This window comes from Columba livia, chromosome 4 (genome assembly GCF_036013475.1).
Source record: "Columba livia isolate bColLiv1 breed racing homer chromosome 4, bColLiv1.pat.W.v2, whole genome shotgun sequence".
Classification (NCBI taxonomy): domain Eukaryota; kingdom Metazoa; phylum Chordata; class Aves; order Columbiformes; family Columbidae; genus Columba; species Columba livia.
The window spans coordinates 77,595,905-77,617,162 of record NC_088605.1 but is presented as its reverse complement, the minus strand read 5'-3'; the positions used below and the strand labels follow the sequence as shown (position 1 = coordinate 77,617,162).

Below are 21,258 nucleotides of genomic sequence, written 5' to 3'. Positions count from 1 at the left end.
TTACAGAATACTTCTTAAACAAAGTTTTATTTATAAAGTTTGATCTACCCATGTAAGAAAACTAAGCGGTGAACAAACACTGAGTAGTGTTTGTGGACAGCAGAACCTGTAACTCCCAGAGAACTTCTTTCACTCTCTGGAAAGTGACTTTTTCCCTGCCAAAGGCTGTTGGTACAACTGAGAGCCTTCCCCTCTCTCCGTAAGACACGTTGCATCTCGGGCCAGCCCATTCACGCCAGAGTCTGCAGCAGCAGGATTTTCTCGTTCACGCAGAACCTGTGCAAGACCACCATCAGGTTCTCCCCGCAGCGCGAGACCTGGCGCTCCATGGCCAGGCGGAAGTCTTCTTTGACTCCTTTAGTGATGCCCCGGGTAACTGTGTGATGCCTTAAACCGGGAAGGAAAGAGACAGACAAAAATCAAACCAGGGTTATTTGGTGCACTGCAGTAATTCAAAAGGTGCTGTATGGCACTATCTATCTACTGTCCATACCCATGTTCATATAAAGAGAGACAAATAGCCAGTGCTACGCTCATTTTTAAAAATCAGGTAGTTCATAAGTCTTTTGACAGAAGTTCCTAAAGGTCTGTGCTCTCACTGCTTTGATTATGACTGTTGGGGATTGGAGAAAAATGTTGCTGCTCTGGCTAACAGGAAAATCTGTTCTTGTAACCCAGCATGTGCAGTTCTCCTTGCTTGGGGAAAAGAACTCTTTATTTCTTGCTACATTGACTGCCCAAAGCGCTTTCTCCTTGCGATCACTTCTGCAAATGCTTGGGGCTGAAAGAAGAGCAAAACCACAAACCTGCTTCCTCGGGAGGAAGGAGGCAGACGGCTGCTGCCCAGAGCAGACCAGCGGAGAGGGCAGGAAGGAGCCGAAAACCCAGCTAGAGAATCCTGCGGCACCGGTCACTCTTGGATTAAGGAAAGGCAAGCGGACACTTCCCAGGCCAGCACAAAGCCCAGAATCAGCCAGGCTGCGAGGGTGCACCAGTAGAAGCCTCTTGCGTCTCCTCTGGAGACACTGGACACGTGGCAGGGATTACATTTATTCTGAGCACAAGTTCAGGATCTGAGGGCTCGTTTTTAAACAGAACAAGCTAAAGCGATGCTGGCTGGGAAAAAGCCTGGGATATTGCCCTGGTAAAGGCCATTCTTATGAACAGGTCTTTGTCCTCACGCTGGCCAGCAGCACTCAGTACCTGAAGTCTTGTTCTTAAAACAGTGTTCTGCAGCACCAGAGCTCTACGCTTTACTTGTACTGGTCCAGAACTGGAGGCACTAGACCAAGACTTTGTAACGTCTACCTGCAAGCCCTACCTGGAGGCAAAAGATGGACCCTGAAGTGAAAGCCCTAGCGCTACTATGGGAGCAGCATAAATTAGAGAGACAAGTCTAAATGTTGAGACAAGTCCTGAGTCACAGTTCAGAAGGGAAGAGCTGGACCGACCCCAGCAAATACACTGAAAGAAAGGAAATTAAAAACAATAAAGGGCGAAGGCGTCTGTGCCAATCCAGAGATGCTGGAAATGAAAAAGGGCCAAGTCCAGGAATTAGGCTGATCAGCAATACCACCCCACCTTCCACTCACAGCAGCAAGTCCACGTTTGAGAAGAGACTTCTCACAGTGTTCTGTCCCCATCGCTCCCTCTCTGCCCACCAGCGAGACCTCTGTGAGCTCTGGCCAGGGCAGAGGGGCTGCTGAGCACCAGCCTGGGGCTGCTGGGCCGTTCACTGACGCCTGCGTGAAAACAGCACAGAAAATACCCCAGAATATTCAGAGTTTATGGGATACGCCCTTTCTTCCATCTTCACTCTTTTAAACATCGCTGGCCGCTGAGTGCTATGGTCGGTTAAACCCCAAAGGAGAATATGCAACCTAGAGCTGCGGAGCGAGCCAGCAGCGCTTCTGATGATGTGTGCCATTAAATCTGAAACCACAATTCAGAACAACTGAAAGGGAGAAACGTAGTTACAAATGGGCTTGGGGAAAAAGGGGGTTATACGCTTGCTAATATGTGATTGGACATTGGTGTCATTTTGGGGGTTTTCTATGTTTTTGTTTAAATTCAACAGTATTTATTAAAATTGAAAGGAGACGGATACTGGCAACTTATGGGAAAAAGAAAAAGAAATGTTATAATAGAACAACATGGCTTGCCAGGCAATGTGGGCACAAATGGAGAAAAAAACAAAAGAAAAAGAAAAATACCGAGTAACAAATTGCTGAAAACCATGGGCAGTAAAACATGTTGACAAAACACAGCACAGCATGAGCGGGTTTTCCACTCGGTACCTGTCAGCAGTCTGTATGCTGGGCTGTAGCACAGGTATGAATTCCTGCTGCAGCAACCCCAGGGGAGGGCTAGAAGTCCTTTAAAAAACAGCAAACAGCAGCATTCAAACACCCACACGCCACCCACCCCAGTGCAAAACAACTCCAGATACAGGAGCGAGAAAGGACGAGGATGAGACCACGGAGCAACGTGAGCAGCCGAAGGACCTTACAGCGTCAAACATGCAGAGATCCCCAGAGTTCATCGCAAGGCTGTTCTGCCACTGTGGTCTAAATATATGTATGTATAGATATAGTTATTTTTGGACGGTTACGCCGGGACAAAGCGCAGCGGGAGAGCCCACCGCGTGGAGCTACGGGATGTGCTGCTGAGCCCAAGCCACGTGCATGCACAGCGGGTAGCGGCCAAGTCGGTGTATGTTGCAGGTTGCACAAGTAGCTTTTCTTTAGCTCGCAGGTGGCCTTTGTCACCTTCTCCAACTCAAACGGCACACGAAAACGGCTGCTAGAGGACGGTGCAACGTCAGAGCACAAACGCTCCCTCAGAGCAGCCTCCCATTTGAGCTAATGTCCAGGGCCACAAGAATTAGCTGCCAAAAGGTGCTTTAGCCGAAAAATGGTGAAATTAAATCCTTATCTCTGTGTGCTGCCTGTAACACGGGCTGACAACCTCACACCTCCAGCCTACGGCAAATCGAATGCCCCACCTAAGGAGAAACGAGAAATTTGACCTAGAGAAGCCTAGTGTCAAAATGTCACCCAAATCTTAGGAGGCACTCAGGCACCAAGTGCTGCATTCACCCCTGTGGGTGCTCAGAAGGGAGCAGAGAAGCAAGACGCGCGTTTATATCCCTATAATGCTGTGTCAGGTGCCTACCAGGTGGGCGTTTTGGTTAATATCTATAATTTATTAATGAATACGGATGGTGAGCTATGCTTATAGAAGTCAAATAAAGAAGGGGTATTTTAGTAGTACAGAAACACTCTACAATAACCTGAAATTAAATATCCACAGGAATTATTCAATCTAACCTGAAATAAAAATATTCACAAGAATTATTCAATCAAATGAGGTAATTTCTCAAGAGTTCTTGGCACAAATGAGTCCAGTACTTGCAAACATGGATACGGGAACAGGAAATACAAGGGAACAGCACCATGTTACTGCCCCCAGGCTGACAGATGTTTGCAAAGGGGATTCTGCACAACTGCATTTTCATTACTGTTTGCAAGCTCTGCAGGCAGAACTAAACATACCCAGACTAAAAATTACACTTTTGAGATACTTAGTTCCACTTCAATCCCAGATTCTCCTCCTCTGGCCCCAAGGAGGGAGGGAATGGGAATGTGAGTAGAGGCAGAACACTCAACACCTTTCATATTGAGTTTACACAGAGTTTGGTAGGCTAAGATCAGACTAATCAGACTAAGATTAATAAAAACCAGGAGCATATATGAATCAGCCATTTCTTGCATATTGTTCTGTTCCTCTGTAAGGCTGCTGGCTAACACTGCCGCCACTGCCACTGAAATCAGGAAAACTGTGAACCTGGGCTTGCCTAAAACCGAGCTCAAAAGCACTTGAGGGCTGAACTCAGAGCTCGTGGCAGAATTCTCAACACTGCCGACAGAATGAGCTGGCTGTATCCCCAGCTGAACCCGAACCATGGCCCCTCATCTTCCCACGATGGACACAAGCAAAGGGAAAGGGAGCATCTGTATTCTGCAGCACCCGATAATAAGTCTGCAGGCTACCAATACCTTCCTTCAGCTTCGGAAAACCGCACTGCAGTTTGCTTTCCTGGGTTCAGGAAAATGGATATATAATTTCCTATAAAGTATAAGGTACTGAGGAAAAGTCCTGGAAGAAGAATGTGGAATCCACGTGAGGAGAAAATGTCCTGAAGTCATGAAACAAAAAGCTCTCTTTATAAAAAAAAAACATACCAGAACTGGTGAGAATTTTGAAAGATGGCAAGCAGCCTGCAGATTTCAAGCCTACCAGCCATTTACTGTAAGGGGAAACAAGAAACAGGGCTTCTCTAAAACCCCAGGGGGAGGCAGCGATGCTGCCCAGGTCCACACGGGTGGCTGAGAGAGATTTCTGTCTTCCTAGAAACGCCGCTCACCACCCACTTCCTGACTGGTGGGGTCAGAAGAGTCGGTAACTGCTACCACGCCAATCGAAATAAAGCCGGGAGGCAGGGAGATGGCGCTGAACTATTACAACCAACTTGAGACGGCAGCCGAGAAGTTACCAAGCGTGCTCTTCAGCGCGGAGCCCTCTCGCTGACAAAGCTCTTTACTGAACGTCACCGTGGCGCAGCGCTCCCCGGTTCCTGTTCTCACCAGCGGGTTGTGGGCAGAGGGACAGAGCAAGGGTAAGACTTGGAAAAGCTACAGCTTGAAAGATAAAGCTCGGTCACATAATTAAGCACCTGTATTTCTTCTGTAATTACACCTACTATCCCATTTTAGCATTGGTTACCTGGACTCTGGAACATCTATTGACTAGTCCAGATTTGGATCTAGGTCTCTGATATAGGGTCCCGGTTTTAAAAAAAATCCCCCCATTTCTAGTTAGAAAGTGAAGAACCAGGACACACTGCACCGAACTGGAATTCCCACAATCTTCAGCAGTTATGCTGTCTTAGGAACTAAAATACCACAGGTTCTAATAAACCACCACCAGGATATTCCAAACATTGTGCCACTAAGCCCTGCAGCAGATACTTGTTCAGCTGTGACTCCAAACTAAGAACACTTAGGAAGTTAATCCATGTTATTAATTTCCTTCAGCATCTCGTACTGAGCTGAGCAGAATAAGCTTGTTCAGTGGGTAGCAAGCGATGAGCTGCTGTTGTTTACCTGGCGTGTAATTTAATCAATGTTCTGTTCCCAGGTTTTCCATCCTTTGTGGTCTTTCATAGCTTTGTTTACAACACATAGTGTTTTCTGTTCAACATTACTGTTCAGCACAATCATTCAAGATCACTTTGTACTTGTGCCTCATTATTTCAAGAATTCTTGCAAAGTGCAAGTGTCTGCTTGAAAAAGCAAAACTGCTTTCACTTTAATACGAATCGTCCTAAAGCAAATGCAACAAAGGTCTGCACAGCTCAAAGCTGAAAGTTGACGAACCCCCAAATGAAATTGACAGGTCAGCAGGAGAGTCAGGAAAAGAACCTCCTGGCCTTATTTGAACTCCTCAGCCAACTCCTTCCATTTGAACTCAAAGATATGTCAAACCCACACTCCAGAAGATTTCACGAAAGCAAAGACAACTAGAACACCCCTTTTCTTCTTTCAAAGAAAACAGTAAATGCTTTTTTATCCTTACTTGATCAACATTGCTTGATTTGGCAGCAATTCCAGATGAATCTTCCCTCCTTCCTGTGTTCTTAAGTAAGCAAACTCCTCCAGCATATCAATATCTGAAGAAAACGTTAAAGACTTGAGTAGGGAAAAAGTGAGAGAGAACATTCCTTATCCGTCCCATCCCTGCTGAAAGGACAAAGGACGCTCCAAGCCAGCAGCTCTTGGAACATCTCGTTCTCCAGCGGTGAACATCAGCGCACTGTGTGTTCCTCATCCTGCACAAACTCATGGGAAATGGCTTTTTCAAAGTGCAAAATGCACACTTCAATCGGTTCATTTTCTTTATTTCTCTCTTTCTCTGGACAGTTGGACAGAGGTAAAGAAAGCTCATCGCTCCACACAAATTCCCTGGTTGTTTTCCTTTCTTCTCCTGCCTTGCATGGTATGAAAGCAGCGTGAGGCTGGGACAGGACACCCCTATGGTGGCACACACAGTTTATTGTGGTCCCTTATTTACCTTTTCTTTCTTTCTTTCTCTTTTGGCTCTCCTTTAACACCGGGGTTTTTCCACTTGTCTCGGGTAGGACTTGGAGCACCTGCCTCCTGGGGCCCACGGCTTGAACATTAAACCGTCCGTGTGCGTGTGCGCCGAGCAAAGCAGATGTCAGCTATCAGACCGCAGGAATCTGACACGCTTTGCATGGACTTGGACGCAGCTCGTTATCTTAACCCCAAAATCTGACCTATCACAAGAGGCTCGCGTGCTATGGAAATAAAACCAGTGTGATTTGTGGAGAAGAGCTGCCGCTGAAAGTATCAAACAGCGTTTGCAATGCCCCGCAGACAGTTTGGGGTGTGCAAGACGCTCTTGGTTAGAGAAAGGATACTCGTGACGTAGTTGAAGAAGTTCTCGTACTGGAAGTTTCCTTGCTGGCAGATTTTGTTGATGGCTTTCAGGAACAGGCTCTCCCCGCGCGGCCACTCGTGCTGCAGCAGAACCACCACGTGGCCCAGCGCCATGTCGTCCCTGCTGTCCGTGAACGCCCGCAGCTTCGGGGAGAAGGACATCAGACAAGCGGGAAGGACGTGTTGCTTTGGTAAATATGTGGGATCGGTCTCACCTATGTCTGGGCAAAGTTCTTTAGGAGCGTATTTCATTCTGCCCTAATATACACATTTAAAACCCGCTGGAAATGCCCAGCCAAAATACCATACTCTCCACTCACCTATAAGGGAAGTCCGAATACAGACCAAAATATTTGGACATTAAACTATCTCCTCTGCCCCAAACTAAAACAAACAGAAGAGAAAAAAGAGAGAACAAAGCCTCCTCCATTAACGCTCCCTCCCCCTCAGAAAAAAGCCCCTCCACAAGCGCAGGTGGCTGAGAAGCCCTCAGGCCCAGCCAGTTTCAGGACTCGGTGACATAAGCCGGGCCTGAGAGCACAAGAGAACGCGGAGCCTTGAGCAGAGCTCACCTTGAAACACGCCAGGAGGAGGTGCAGGCAGTACGGCATGATGGCTCTGCTGGTGCACGGCCAAAGCTTCAGGTCAGACCCTGCGACAAAACACTTCATCAGGTGCCTCACGATTCGCTAAGCTTGAAATACATTAGAATGGAGAAAAACGCATCTACGGTCGCCTCATTTCTAGCAGAGGGGGGAAACTTTGAAGATAAATTATAAATGACTCAAAACATGAAGTTACACGTTTCAAAAGCTTTTCTTCGTTTCTCTTTTGCTGTGGTAGGACTTTGTCACCACCAGACAGTAACAGGTACCCGCAGGAAAACCACTCGCAGTAACCAGAGGGCAACTTCCTCCTTTTTCATAATACGAAAATAATGATATACTCAAGGGAAATGCACCAGCTAAAATGATGCTGACACTGAGTTTAGGGTAGTAAAAGCTCCATACCTTTCCTGAATTTAGACTTGACTTTAGGCTGCTCCTCTTGTACTTTCCCTCCTTCTTGTATCGGAAGTAAAATACAGCACATGAGGTCAAGCACTTTTTCACATGTTTGCTGTACCAAGACGAGAGAGATGATGATGCTAAGTTTAAATTAAAGTTCTTAAGATATATTAATAGTGATTAAATATTTCAGACACAGCAAAAGACAAGAACTGTCACAAAATTCCCTGCTAGAACTTCAGTGGACTTAATGTGTGACTTAGTCTGGAGGAGCAGAGACAGAGCGGTGATACGGAATGTCGTTGAACAATCCTGGACAGCCTACAAATGTCATTTTAATGGCGCAAAGATATGTTCTGGCATCCTTCATTTCAAGAGCGTAAAATGGATACAACTAGAATCAAAAACTATTTGATTTTGGAGGATTAAGTTTGCAAATGAATTCTTAGAACAGGTTTAAAAGCTCGTTCTGTCCATGGTAAAAATAGAAAGGAAAATGGCAATTTGACAGCATGACAGGAATGCTATACATTTTTAATGCTATTTCCTAGAGACAATAAGAGGCCTGTGGGGATATATAATCCCATTTCCAATGAAAAAGTAGTAACTGGAAGGGACAAAGACTTGTCCGTAGTGCTGGGATGATGTCGGGTCCTAAGAGACTCGGCCTTTCTTGGTGGTGCCCACACGGGCTCAAACCACCGGGCACTCCTGGAACATTAAACGCACAAAATCTGTATTGCAAAGGTAAAGCCAGTTCAGAGGTCAGGCCTGACAGTATTGTTCTGGAGTCTCTTACACTGTCACTTGATAACTCATTATTTTTAGCAAGACAATCACAGGAGTTTCTTTTCTAGAAACCTTTTCTTGCCCGTGCCGCATGGAGCCTCTCCCAAAGAATTCTCCTCTCAAGGTGTAAAACTCCCAGGAAAGTTAAGCAGTTCAGATTTACGGTTACATTTACAGACAACTCAAACGCTTGAAGGTGTGGAAAATCATAACTACGCCTCCCAGGTCAGAACTACCAAACCGACGAGATCAGATTGATGCTCACGGACAGGGAGAGGTGGCGGAGCGCAGCACGGGTTTGCCAGCTGGACGCCCCGTTGGAGTTGGGCTAATGAGAACGTGCTGACGGGCTAATGAGATCTGCCCATGGGCTAATGAGATCTGCCCGTGGGCTAACGAGAACGTGCCGAGGAAGACGACGAACGGGAAGCGCAGGGCTGGATGATGAAGGGCCGCGTGTGGAACGCCGTACGCACCCGATACTCCCCGAGGGCGAAGTGGCACGTTGCTAACTGGATCAGCGCTCTCTGATTCTCTAGGGATCCTTGTCCTGTCATTTGCTGTGGAGAGTGAGAGCCCTGAAGAGCTGCCAAGTGATGCAGGCTGCTAATTGCCTTTTTGTATTGTCCCTTTAAACACAAGACAGAAAAAGACAGCATTAGGCTCTTCTGCGTACAATGGCTTGGGGGATAGAAAGAAGAAATCCTTTCTCTAAAGCTTTCAAACAGGGTGTCCAAGTAACAGGGCTTTAAAATCCTAACTGAGCAGACCACACTCCAGCAATGTACAGCAGTGCGGGGCGATGAGCACAATTCTGCTTTAAAAAGCCTGTCTATAAAATCACACTTCTAACTGAAACAATTAATCACACTCCTCAGAGTTAATCATGGCTTTACTTAGTCGAATAAAGTTTGCAATAGCTCGTGTTCGGATACAGGCAAAAATAAAAGCCCTCCAAAAGAAAACTACCAAAGCAGCAGCTTTGTTCTGCAGATAGCAGCGGACAATCAGCCTAATTGCTGAGAGGAGTTACACATTTTAACTGAGACACATTAAAAATCTGCTGCTGTTTAAAATCCTTCTCTCCGATTGTGTTCCAGTAGAATGTACTGACAGGCAAAGCAAATGCACTTTTCTTCCATAACGCTATATATATGTACTGGTCAGAATGCCACTGCGGGTGTCTTTTCCATATGCCAAAATGAGCTGGACTCAACAAACAGCTACGAGGAGAGAAATTCCTGAGTCGGGTACCTCGCCTGGGGTAGGAATGTGGTGATTCCACCCAAAGGGTCACTGGTCAGCTGGCTAATCAGAACAGCTCCTCATGTCACGGGGTCATTTTCACCAGGTTTTACGTTAGGTTTTTACCTGGTAGATGATCATGTCTGTAAGAAAGATCCTCAGCCAAAGCCAGGTGTCTGTCTTCCAGGACAAGCAAATTCTGGTGAACTCTGCGCAAATGGTCAGGGGAGAAAACGTAAAAGAGAAAAGGATGTATTTCCCAGATTGGAGTTTAAAATCAGGTGTCTCCAAGAAAACTCACATAGCTGAATTGAAAAATGAGAACGCAAAACAGGCAGAGTGTGAAATATTACAAATGTGGGATAATCTTTTCCTGTACTAGCATATTTTCATTATGTTTCTCTTCATAGTGCCCAACAAATGTAAAAGCAGTGAAGTGGCATTATTTGCCTGCTTTGTAGAAGAGAACTTTTTTCTCAAGGTTATCACACCAGATATTATCACAAAGGGAGAGACACGGTAAAGCCATGTCATCTTAAGCCTGACCTAAAGCAGCCATTAGCAGCACATCCTCACCCAGGATTATCAGCACAAGCCTCAGTCAAAGCTGCTCCCAGGAGAAGTGACCGCTGAACAACCAAAGGTGCATGAAGAGTGAATAAACATTCCGGAGTTGAAACAATAGCCACTAAGGCTAGATCAAAACCAGTCAGGACCCACAGTAAATTCCATCTGAAGGATCCCAGTGACTGGGGTTCTGTTTTACCAACAGCACGGTGACTTCTGTGGGCAGCGGTGCCGTGTAGAGGCTCCGCAGCGGCGTTACCTTTGTCGAGAGACTCCAGGGAGTAGAGCAGCTCCCAGCTCTCTCTGGCCAGCTTGAAACTCTCCAGCACCTCAATGGAGTTCGCCAGGTCTGCCTTGTTCACTGTGATGTGGCGGCTCCGCGCCTTCCCAGCAGGATCCTCGTCATCCGAGCTCTGCTTACAAGCCAGCGCAAAACACAGAGTCACTTCTTCAGTTAGACGTATTTCAAATGAGTCTGAAGTCACGCAGCTTCCACTGAGTGCAAGAAAACTATTCTGTACTAGAGACGCCAAGGTTTAAGTGCCTTTAGGTGACTGTTCACTGAGCTTCTTTTAATGTTAGAATGATCTGGTGTGCTACCGGGACGCTCAGTGGTGTAGTGTGATAAACAGTGTCCCAAACGAATCAATTGTTAAACACTTGGGCCCACCGCTGAGCTTCAGCCGCATTATCTTTGAAAAGTACACACACATTTCACAGTTCAGCACTCAGTTTAAGCGTACGGTGCCATAATGCACAGGAAACTGTACAAGTGCATCCTTCTACCAACAGAGAAATTCTGTAAGGCAGTGGTTTTCCACTGTTAAAGGAACGGATGTATTCACAGTCCAATCACGAAAAGTCAACTCATTTGGAGGTCTGGCTGTAGAACACCCGGCTGCTACAGCTGCCGTTTTTAACAGCTGCTGCAGTCTCTGCAGTCGCAGCACTCACATCTGCACATACACATCTACACAATTGCTACAACAATGGTTTGATTTTTGCTGGTTTTAGCAAAAAAAAAGAAAATCTGTTTGCAAATTGTGGCCATAAACAGCTATTCCAGGATAGCTCTAAAATGCATCTATTACATCTCTATCAATATTGTCCAAATTCCCAGTACCAATGCCATTCTTGTTATGAACAGAAAAGTCTGGAGAAGTTACCATTGGTTTTTCTCTTCCTTCGGCAAGTTTCCTCTTCTTGTGGATGTGTTTGTTGCGGTCGATGTCGGTGTCGCCGTAGACGTTGGGCACGTCCTCCAGAAGAATCAGCGGGGCTTGGCTTGGCGCATTTGGACCTGCATTTAAAGAGAAATGAATTGGAGATTGCTTTAGCCTGTGCTCAGGCGGTTGGGTTAGATGGCCGTTGTATGTCCCACCCAACTGAAATATTGTCTCCTATTCTGCGTTATTCTATTCTGCTTCCAGTGCTGTCCCAGAGCATCCAGGGGCATCGGCACGTGTCATTTCAATCTCGGTGCTTAAGTTTCATTCGATATTATATAAACTAGGAACAACTCTTCTTAATCTCACGCAACATCGGTACATGGCCGCTACTGAGAAAGTTTTCCTTCCCCAAATTATTTCTCGTTTCCCACAATCAAACTGTATATAGATGTGCAAAGCTCACATAGAGAAATGGAAAGGGAAAATCTATTAATCCGTTTTCCCTTTTTCAAATCTCTACCAGACTAGACAATAGTGCAGATGAGTATTTTCAGTGTGTGCATTTGTTCTCTTTATATTTGCAGAAAGACGTGAGACTGAGGCCTCATTCGTAATTGCAAAGAACTGATTTGAGAGCTTAGTGCAAGGAGACTCCATCTCACCTCCTGACCTACAGGAACCCATATTAAACTTTTCCCGTCTACCCAAAAGTGACATGTGAGGAGTCCATTAACACAAGTTAACGTTACAAGAACCAACCAACCTGGCATGCTTAGCAATTAACGTTGCCTTTATTCCAAAACCTGCAGGCCTAAACCAAAGCCAAGCCTAACCTCACCCTTGACTTGGACTGCAAACTTCTCTGCCATTACTGCAAGTTACACGGCCACAGAAAGCGCAGTGTTGGTTTTTTCTGCCAAACTGTGCTCTAGAATTCAAGCTTACAGAGTTTGTAATTGATTTCTAGCACAGTGTTATAAATAAAGCCCTAAAAGCATCAGCCCGAATAGCGACTCGTGCCAAGGCTGCAGGCGGCCTTGCTGTTACGAGAGTGTGAATCGCCTCATTCATTTCTCAAGTCTCCAGCAAGGCAGAGAGGAATTATTGAACAGAAATGCATTGAAAAGCTTTATCTCAAGAGGTTTCCTGCAAGTCCATGCGCATGAGAAGAATTCGGTCACGGATCAAAGCTCGGAGCTGCCGGATTAAGGAGCAGACGGCTTCCAAAATGTACCATCTTACCTACAGTGAGCCCTCCAGAGAGGAGGAGGAAAAACCCTGAGGACAGAAGGATATGAAAGGCACTGGATACCGCTGGGCTCTAATGCTAAAGCAGCAATGAGTAAAAGATGCCTTGGCAATCTTCTCCTGCTGTGGGGAGATGAGGAGGGAGCCAGAAATGCGGCAGCGCGGGGCCTGTGCTCTGCCGTCTCAGTGCACACTCTGTGGTGCTTTGGCCTGAAAACGTGCGCTTTAGCACGGAAGAAGCGATCCTTGTGTTCCGAGGAACCTGATTCACCCCAAACCCACAGACTGGAGGGGGCAGGAAAAGCCACAGGTAACACTCATATTTTACATGTTCGATTTACAGACTACTCCTTAATTACTTAAAGATTGATGTGCAAAGCACACTTAAAAGATCATGGTTAAACTATACAAAAAAAAAAAAAAAATCCAAGTTGGAAGCTTGTGAAATGCAGGAAATCTCTTCCTATTGGGTTTTATAAACCACGTTACAAGTAACTGTGCAGGCGGGACGCGGCAGCCCGGGCTGTGCACAGACCGGCCGTGGCGCTGGGAGCAGCTCTGCAGACGGGGGCCGAACCGCCGGACACTGACCCTGGAAGAGCGAGGGCTGGATGTTGCTGACGTACTGGAACGCGTTTTTGAAGAAGACCAACATCGTGGAATACACGACTTGATTCTTGTATTTAGCGTGTGCGTCGCTATCAAAGTTGCTGATGTATCTGCACAGGTCTTTCATTCGATGCAAAATATCACCGAAACTTCTGAGGAAGAGAGACAATAATAATTCAGTTTGTTACACAGACTCCAAAAGGAAAGGGAAGAACGCACAGAGTATACGGAAAACTTCATGTTTTGGCTGAGGAAGTTGTACGGTCTTGAAAGAAAAACTGCACTGAATTGAAACGCAGGTTTAAATCCTTCCACCCACCTCCTTAATAATTAAAAAGCCAAATTCTCCTTGAGAAGCAGCATCTAGAAAAGTACAGGTTTCTCACCTTCGTCCCTTATCCATTTGCCACTCGCACCTCATCCCCACGACGGACAGGATTTTGAACAGCCTCTCCCAGGGGTCTGTGATCTGCGAGGATTTCTCTGTCAGGCCGTCTATCACGTACTTCTGAGAGCTGCGCTTGCTTGGAGACAGGATATCGGAGGAGTCCTGCGAACCTGGGGGAGCAAGCACATTCTTCTCTCTGTAAGGAACCCAAAGCAGCTGGTTTATTTTCAAGGAGGGGACGTGTAAAAATGCACATCTGAGTTGTCGGGGTACCCGTTCTGAGGAGGTAACGGGGAGCGGGAGGTGCTGCCCCGCGTACCAGAGAGGTGACGGGCTGGGTAAGGACATCTGGGACACTTTGTCCTACCTCTCAGTACACATGGTGAAGCATCATGGTGTATTTTGATGTAAAAGAACTAAGAAACATCAAATACTATTATTGATCTTTGTCTCCCAGATACTTTACAGAAAAGCAATGCTCTCTTCATTGTGGGCCTCGCTTCAGTAATACTGAAATATATCTAGGAAAGGCTGATTTTGTGAGAATATTCTTACCTTGATACTGGCTTTCTGTCTGCGTAGATCTAGTTACATAGTTAATATAAAATTCCGCTGCTTTATTCAGGTATTTATATAACAAGCTGGCAGGAAGACGAACATCGGGGTTGTTAATGATCAGAGGAAGAACATCACAAACTAAAATAGAAAACAAACCAAAAAATCCTTTAGGTTTGCGGGTTTTTTGTTCTGTTTGTCCTCTGCAAGGTTTCTCAGTCAGCAAAATGAAGGCTCCATCGCTGGTGGACAGAGCATGAGCCCGAACCTCTCACGAACGAGGGCGGTAAAGCTGGTCCCACACGCTCGGCCTGGCCTCATGTGGCCAGAGCCCCTTCTGACTAAGGCAGTTTTCTAATCCCGGTATCCTGAAAGCAGTTTACTGACCTCAGAACCTTGCTGCCCTACTGTAGAGTTGTATAATAAACCAAGAACGTGAATATCTTCTTACCAAATAACTTTCTGAAGCAATTCACTGGGGATTCTTGGTCCTCGATACTTTCAGCCTCTAACAATGACTCCCCAAGGCCCACCTGTGCAAGCAGAGGGGAAAATCAAACCCTGGACCAGGCTGTTCAGAACCTCTTTAACCTGCGATGCAGTGGAGTTAAACAGTCACTCGGGGGTGCAGGAGCAGAGCTTCGCTCTAGGGCAAGAGCTGCAGCAGCTGTTCTGCGAGTCGGTGCAAGCACGCTGCTCCCAACTCAGAGCACTCTGCCCCCAGGGACAGCCTGCGGACAGAACCCTGAAGCAATCTACACATACTCCTCTACACTTTGTGTAGTTCTGCTTTCCAAAAAGCATAGCGTAATGGTTGCACTTCCAAAACAAAACACAACACAAAGTTCTATTTGCTTCCGTTTGTTTGCTGCCCAGTTCTTTGCTGGCGGTGACCTCACGGTGCAGCAATCCGAACAAGAATAAGAGACCCACCTCCTCACCAGGGGAAATGAAACACACGTAGGGAAAATCTCAAGAAACAGAATGACGACGTCCTGAACAGATACTCGGAGTGTGTCTGCTCTTACCCCGTGTTGCACCACAGTCTCTGGGAAGCGTCGCAGAAGCAGCAGGAGCATTTCTGCCCTCTCCAGGGTGTTAAAACATTGCTCTGTGGCCTTCAGTAACATTTCACACTGCACTCGCCCAGGGAGGGTTTCAAATAAGCCTTTAAAAGAAGAAAGCGTTTGACTCGCTCTGTCTGAATTGTAAAGGCGACTGCCAAAGGGTTACAGGCCAGTCCATACCCCTTGCCGTGGGCACGGAGAGAGATTGCCTTATACGTTTTTGGCTTTTATTATCTATGCCTGGGAAAAGAGCTGTTTCTTTCAGAGAACACCGCATGAATATTGATCTGTGTTTAACGGGGTGCACGGAGCTTGCTCAGCAAGAGTGCTGATGAATGGGATACTGAAAATACTTAAGTGTTTGACGTTTTAAGATGCTTCTTCAAGATTTTTTGTTATTGTTTTACTTACATCCCACTCCTGCAATTAATACTTTATCATAAAAAGGTACCTTTTCAACTTGAACTTCCAGTGAGACAACGAAAAGAAACCAAAAGATTCTCCCTTTATGTACTCCCTCCAAAAAGTAAACACAAGCCATGAAAAGGCAAATGTTTCCCTAAGCGGAACAGCCTGCGTGCAGAGTTACGAGCTGCTCATCTTCAGAGCTTCTGAAGCGAACCCTCAAAGGGCAGGCCGCAGTTTGGCAGCTGCAAATCCTGCTTGCAAAACCGCCTGTGCTTGCCAAGACTTTCTGCTCGCTTAATTTTCATGACCCTCACATCATACATATAAATTCAGCCCATTTTTACAATCATTCGGTGTTCTCTGCAGTCAGACATGACGATTCCTAAGTCCCATTGAACCATTCCCTACGGAACCTCTTTTCTAAGTGCTTTTTGTTGTGGCAGGCTCAGTCTGCCCATACCAGCGACCAGGCAACGGGAACCAGCTCCTCATGTCCCTCTGGCCTTCCTAAGGCCGGCAGGCTGAGCCGAGCAAGCCTCACCTCTCAAAAACTGCGTCTGCTTGTCCTGCGAGTCGTTCCGTAACGCCGCCGTAATAACGCTGATCTCCCTCCACACCGCAGGCTGGTCGGGGAAGTTCACAAACCTGTAATGAAGTTTGAGGCGAGGAATGCACAGTGATCCCAAAATCTTTCCCAGGCAAAACCTCCCTGTGAAAGAATGTGCGTGGGCAAATGGAAAAGAAACCCTCCTTTTCGTTATTTCGTTTTCATTAATAAGACCTTTTCTGCTTAATTTATCCACACGGAGTTCCAAGAACACTCATGTTATGTCTTTGGCAAGTCTGAGGTTTATGGGAACAAGCACCTGGCGTGACGGTGGAGCCGCGGCTCCGTGACTTACATGTCGTAGAGCAGCCGGCCCGCAGACGCTGTGCGCTCGGCATTCCTCTCTATCGTGTACATCTCGTACTGCAGGACGGGAGAACACAACGTTTATCAACCACACTAGTCCTTCCACGCTAAAAAAACATCCCCGCTTTGCCACAGCAGTCTGAATCACGGCAACGGAAAGGACTGCAACGTTTGCTGGAGGAATTAAGAGCTTAGACTGCCTAATCACACATTAAATTGCATGTAAACTTCTGTATGATAATGTAAGTAATCTAATAGTAACATGCTGGCTTTATTTTTAGACAAATAAGAACCTTAGTGAGTTCTTTGACCAGGTTTTGCTTCCAGTCAAATGCAGCGTGAAACCTCAGGGCATTATGAAAACCACGGGCAAGAGAATCACTTGAAATCCCTATTAGAAATGACTGTTTCTTTGCAGCAGCAAACCCAAATATTTCATCACGTGCTAACACAAGAAGCAGAAAGGGACATTCTCCCCAGCTGTTAAAGAAACAATATTTTCCCTTTCACAAAGCATTCAAGGGAGTGGATTTTACTCCCGTGGAACACGAGGAGCAGCTCCTAGCTCGCCGCTTTGTGTCCCACCGCCACACAACAGCCACCCTGTGCCTTCGGGAGAGCGAAACATGGCGAGGTCACTCTGCACAGGAACGCTGGGCTGCAGAATGTGGGGCTGTGTCTGGGCCCTGCCAGGGTGCGGGGCTTGGTCTCCAGTGGGGCCCTGGGTGGTCCTGGCCAGAACAGCCGTGCTTCTCCGCACCACAGACCGGGCCCCACCGCTGGTGCTGCCATGGCAGCGCAGGAAACCGTGAGACCACACCTGCAATATTGTGTCCAGCTGTGGCCCCTCAGTTCCAGCAGGACAGGGAACTGCTGGAGAGAGTCCAGCGCAGCCACCAAGATGCTGCAGGGAGTGGAGCATCTCCCATGTGAGGAAAGGCTGAGGGAGCTGGGGCTCTGGAGCTGCACAAGAGGAGACTGAGGGGGGACTCATTCCTGGGGATCAATATGGAAAGGGGGCGTGTCAGGAGGATGGAGCCAGGCTCTTCTGGTGACAACCAGTGACAGGACAAGGGGCAATGGCTGCAAACTGGAACACAGGAGGTTCCACTTAAATTTGAAAAGAAACTTTTTCTCAGTGAGGGTATCAGAACACTGGCCCAGGCTGCCCAGGGGGGTTGTGGAGTCTCCTTCTCTGCAGACATTCCAACCCGCCTGGACACCTTCCTGTGTAACCTCATCTGGGTGTTCCTGCTCCATGGGGGGATTGCACTGGATGAGCTTTACAGGGCCCTTCAACCACTGACATTCGGTGATTCCGTGAACGGCGCCATCGCAGGCACCGCCGCGTTCCCGTCACCGCGGCAACCGCCGGCCCCGCCCCTCCACCCCCATTGGTCGAAGCACCAGCCAGTCAGGCAGCGCCCGCCGCAAGGCCGTGTGGGGGGAGCGCCGCGCCCTTAAATAGCGGCGGTGCGGCGGCGCCGCTTACCTGGATGTTGAAGTCGGCGGGGTAGAGGCTCCGCGCCGTGATGAGCCAGGCCTTGGCCGCCCACAGGTCCCCCGGCACCAGCTCGCGGGCGCGCTTCACCAGGAACTCGCAGTCCCCCTGCGCCGACATCTTGCGCTGGGCCCGGCGGATGGGGGGGGCCACGGGGAGAAGGAGGAGGGTTACGCATGCGCTCTGCTGCCCCGGGGCGGGCCTGCACCGCCCCCTGGCACGTGGCTGAGCGGGCAGGGCCGGGCTGCGCTCCTGGCGCCGCCATGTTGAGAGCGGGCAGGACCGGGCTGCGCTCCTGGCGCCGCCATGTTGGGAGTGGGCACGGCCGGTGTGCGAAAAACTAATGGCCATGAAAAGGGGTTCCGTGGTTTATGAACGTCTTTTTTTTTTTTCAGTTTTACCAGTTCTGTGTCCTCGGGGTTTGCGCAGAACAATTTCTCCAGCTGAGCTGTCTGAGCTGCCAGTGCCTGGGAGTTTGAGGCTGCGACCAAGCGCCTTGTCTGCCCCTTGGAGCTGTAGGACCCAGGAGGTTGGGCTTGTGCCCAGAGGGGCGCGCACCAGGAGGCGGGGAATGCGGGAGCGGGACGTGTGGGGCCCGTCGCAGCGCCCCATGAGCCGTGTCTGTTCACGGCCCCCGCGGCAGCAGCGTCTGCTTAGCGGACTGGAGACTTCTCATGGCGCGCAGGTCTCTGGCTCGGGGCTTGTCTGTGTATTCTTCACAGTTGAACCCAAATTCTGGCTTAAAATCACTATAACTGGCCACAATCCATTTCTGTAATAGTCTAAGGCAGCTTTTGCTAATTGACCTGATTTTCACCTGATAATTTAGGTTGGAAGGGACTGCAGGAGACCATCTGGCTCAGCCGCGTGCGCCAAGCACAAACAGCGCAATGCAGCAATGCGGTTTGGCGGCGGCGAGGGCCGGGGATCCGCGCTGGGGCGGCAAACGCCGCGGTAGCCTCGTGAGCAGGGGTTATGAGCTGTGTTAAAACACTTGCTTAGCTTGTAGGTGTGGGAGCGGAACCGGGTTGCGGTTCTCTCCCACCCAGCGGGGCCAGAATTGGCCACGTTTCCGTGCACCCCGCGCTGAGCACAGCGGGCTGGTGTGCCGGCAGGGCCCTGCGTTCCCTTCGCAGGGCTCGAAGCTTAGCAAACGCCGACTTCCTTTGGTAAGCGGGGTGTATTTTATCCAGAAACTTATTTTGCATTGTGTGAAAGCACTTTTTAGGGGGCTGATTCATTTTCACCTGGAAGGGTTTGAAGAGAACAGGTTCAAGAGATAATTTTTCCTTGTAGAAGTTTTCTTGATAAAGAGATAACATGGACAGGGAGAATTTCTCTCCACCTGCTGACTTCCCACATATTTAGGCTTATAATGGCCCTGTGCAGAAATAGAAGAGAAATTGTATATTAACCTGCTGCGGGTGTCTGTCCTTGCTTTGAATCCTGCAGCCATGTCCAAAAGTGCATTCCACACTTGACATTTCCTCTTTTTCCTTCCCTTTCCAGATCCTGTTCTTCCTCCTCACGGGCTCTTTCTCCACAGGTGCGGGTGGCCTCGTCACCTGGGGTATCACCTGCTGTCTGCAACCTTTTAATGGTGGAGAAAGCCGTTCTGGGTGCCGTTTCTAGGCAGTGAGGTGGGATTGGAGCGGGTTGAGCTGTGCGCTGAGCACCTTTGTCAGCCTGTGTTGGTGATAAACCAGATGCGGGGTGGTTTCCTCAGATGCAGAGGTTCTGTGTGGCAATTCCTGCGTGGTTTTATTAATGTTTAAGGAGGCTGCTGGGTTTCCTGGCTGTCCCTGCAGTAAATACGCAGCTCGAGGCTCTGGAGATGCCGCCAGCTGCATGGCGGCCGTTCCTGAGGGGGATGCTCAGCGCATCACAGAATCCCAGAGTGTCAGGGGTTGCAGGGACCTGGAAAGCTCACCCAGTGCAATCCCCCCATGGAGCAGGAACACCCAGATGAGGTTACACGGGAAGGTGTCCAGGCGGGCTGGAATGTCTGCACAGAAGGAGACTCCACAACCCCGTGGGCAGCCTGGGCCAGGCTCTGCCACCCTCACCCCCAACAAGTTTCTCCTCCCTCTGGTGCCCGGTGCCATCCCGCTCCGCAGCGCACGCAGAGCAGCCTGGGCTCCGCGTTTCCTTCCACCAGGTGGAGTGGCACAGGAGGCTTCCTCTGTAAGTACGTGTCTTGGGGAACCCCTTTCCAGCAGCAGCCCGAGCAGAGCCGCGTTAGAGCGGGCGGGCAGTCAGCAGCATCCCGCTCTTAAGCCGGGGTTGTGTTCACTAATTTGAATTTAAAGACACGTGTGTTTGCCCGGGAGCCGGGAGTTGTGAGAGGAACGCGGGATGGTGTGTGTGCGCCCCTACCCCGCGGTAAAGCAGCGGCACAGCGCGTCTGCGGAGCCGTCCTTGGCGCGGAGCCTGGCGGGCCATGCTCGCAGCGTGTTGGAAAGCCGGCTCCGGCGCTCCCGCTGCACGCCGGGCTCTTGGACGCAACAGAGAGCTGCCTTTTCTTTCTTGTTGTTTCCTCTTAAATGTGCCTGGCCAATTTCAACTTGTGGATATTTTTCCCCCTTGGGGAAAGCTTAAATGAGGATTTTATTCAACCGTGGGGTTTTTGTTTGTTTTTCTTGTTTGCTGTTGGGAAAGGTTGGAGCTGAACACGAGGCTTTTCCTGCAGGTCAGTGCCTGAACTCCTGCCCAAAGCATTACATCCGAGCGTGGCTTCAGCAAGCGCTGTGTTTCGGGAGGAGAAGGCGAGTGAATGGCTGTGTGGTTTGCGCCCGTGTGTGCCCGCGGCCGGAACAGAACTGCTTCAGGTCCCCAGGGACTGAGCTCTCAACCATCCATTTACCATCATTCTTCTGCAGACAAATGCACTGAATTAATATTTTATTATAAACTGAGGCAACATCACAGTTATGCCTATATTATTGAATTCCTGCATGTCTCTACTCCCTCAAAATGCAACAGACCTCCCTGTGGATTTCAAGTATGAAGTTTTTGCCTTTTTATTTTGAGCAGGTTGTCTTTGCTCCTGGGCCGGTGCTGCCTGCAGGAACACGCTTATTTGCTGTTTGCATCTCTTCTTACATGGCTCTCAAAGGAACTAAGGAGTGGTGCGGACGTAATGTGAGGTAAGACCATGTTCTTTCCCATCTCTGAAATCAGAACATGAAATAGATGCAGTATTTTTCATTTCTAGTTACTAAGATTATTCTGTTGCTGTTTGTTTTTCCTGTGGATAGTGTTAATGTGTTTG

At 48.4% G+C, this 21,258-nt stretch overlaps 3 protein-coding genes across 13 annotated transcripts in view; 2 read left to right on the top strand and 1 right to left on the bottom strand.

Annotated features, from left to right (window-relative positions):
* HGSNAT (heparan-alpha-glucosaminide N-acetyltransferase) overlaps positions 1 to 13,138 on the top strand; it is a 35,730-nt gene extending 22,592 nt beyond the window's left edge. Inside the window, exon 17 of the mRNA XM_065062463.1 lies at positions 11,883 to 13,138. Coding sequence (XP_064918535.1) covers positions 11,883 to 11,926 — 44 coding nt within the window. The 3' untranslated portion in view covers positions 11,927 to 13,138. The remainder of the gene's footprint in view (positions 1 to 11,882) is intronic.
* Positions 9 to 18,186, bottom strand: INTS10 (integrator complex subunit 10). Of its 4 annotated transcripts, none has more exons than XM_065062456.1 (18): positions 17,979 to 18,167; positions 16,476 to 16,543; positions 16,115 to 16,218; positions 15,127 to 15,266; positions 14,550 to 14,631; positions 14,099 to 14,239; positions 13,542 to 13,713; positions 13,138 to 13,307; positions 11,296 to 11,429; positions 10,389 to 10,545; positions 9,689 to 9,771; positions 8,794 to 8,946; positions 7,532 to 7,640; positions 7,094 to 7,173; positions 6,503 to 6,665; positions 5,638 to 5,731; positions 2,298 to 2,375; positions 9 to 387 (listed from the first exon to the last, which is right to left on the bottom strand). In XM_065062456.1, exons 1-18 carry the CDS (start codon positions 18,105 to 18,107, stop codon positions 231 to 233), a joined length of 2,214 nt encoding a protein of 737 aa, XP_064918528.1. In that variant the 5' UTR covers positions 18,108 to 18,167; the 3' UTR covers positions 9 to 230. The 4 variants fall into 4 exon arrangements, with proteins under 4 accessions (XP_064918528.1, XP_064918529.1, XP_064918530.1 ...); XM_065062457.1 differs by having other exon boundaries at positions 10,389 to 10,542; XM_065062458.1 differs by lacking the exon at positions 2,298 to 2,375 and having other exon boundaries at positions 17,979 to 18,186.
* CSGALNACT1 (chondroitin sulfate N-acetylgalactosaminyltransferase 1) overlaps positions 18,167 to 21,258 on the top strand; it is a 31,934-nt gene continuing 28,842 nt past the window's right edge. For 3 of the 8 annotated variants that reach the window (XM_065062495.1, XM_065062492.1, XM_065062487.1), the window contains exons 1-2: positions 18,167 to 20,171; positions 20,677 to 21,133. The gene's annotated coding sequence lies outside the window, so the exon portion shown is untranslated. Of the gene's footprint in view, positions 20,176 to 20,212; positions 21,134 to 21,258 lie in introns of those variants that run through there. The other 5 variants (XM_065062490.1, XM_065062496.1, XM_065062488.1 and 2 more) reach the window with 5 other exon arrangements.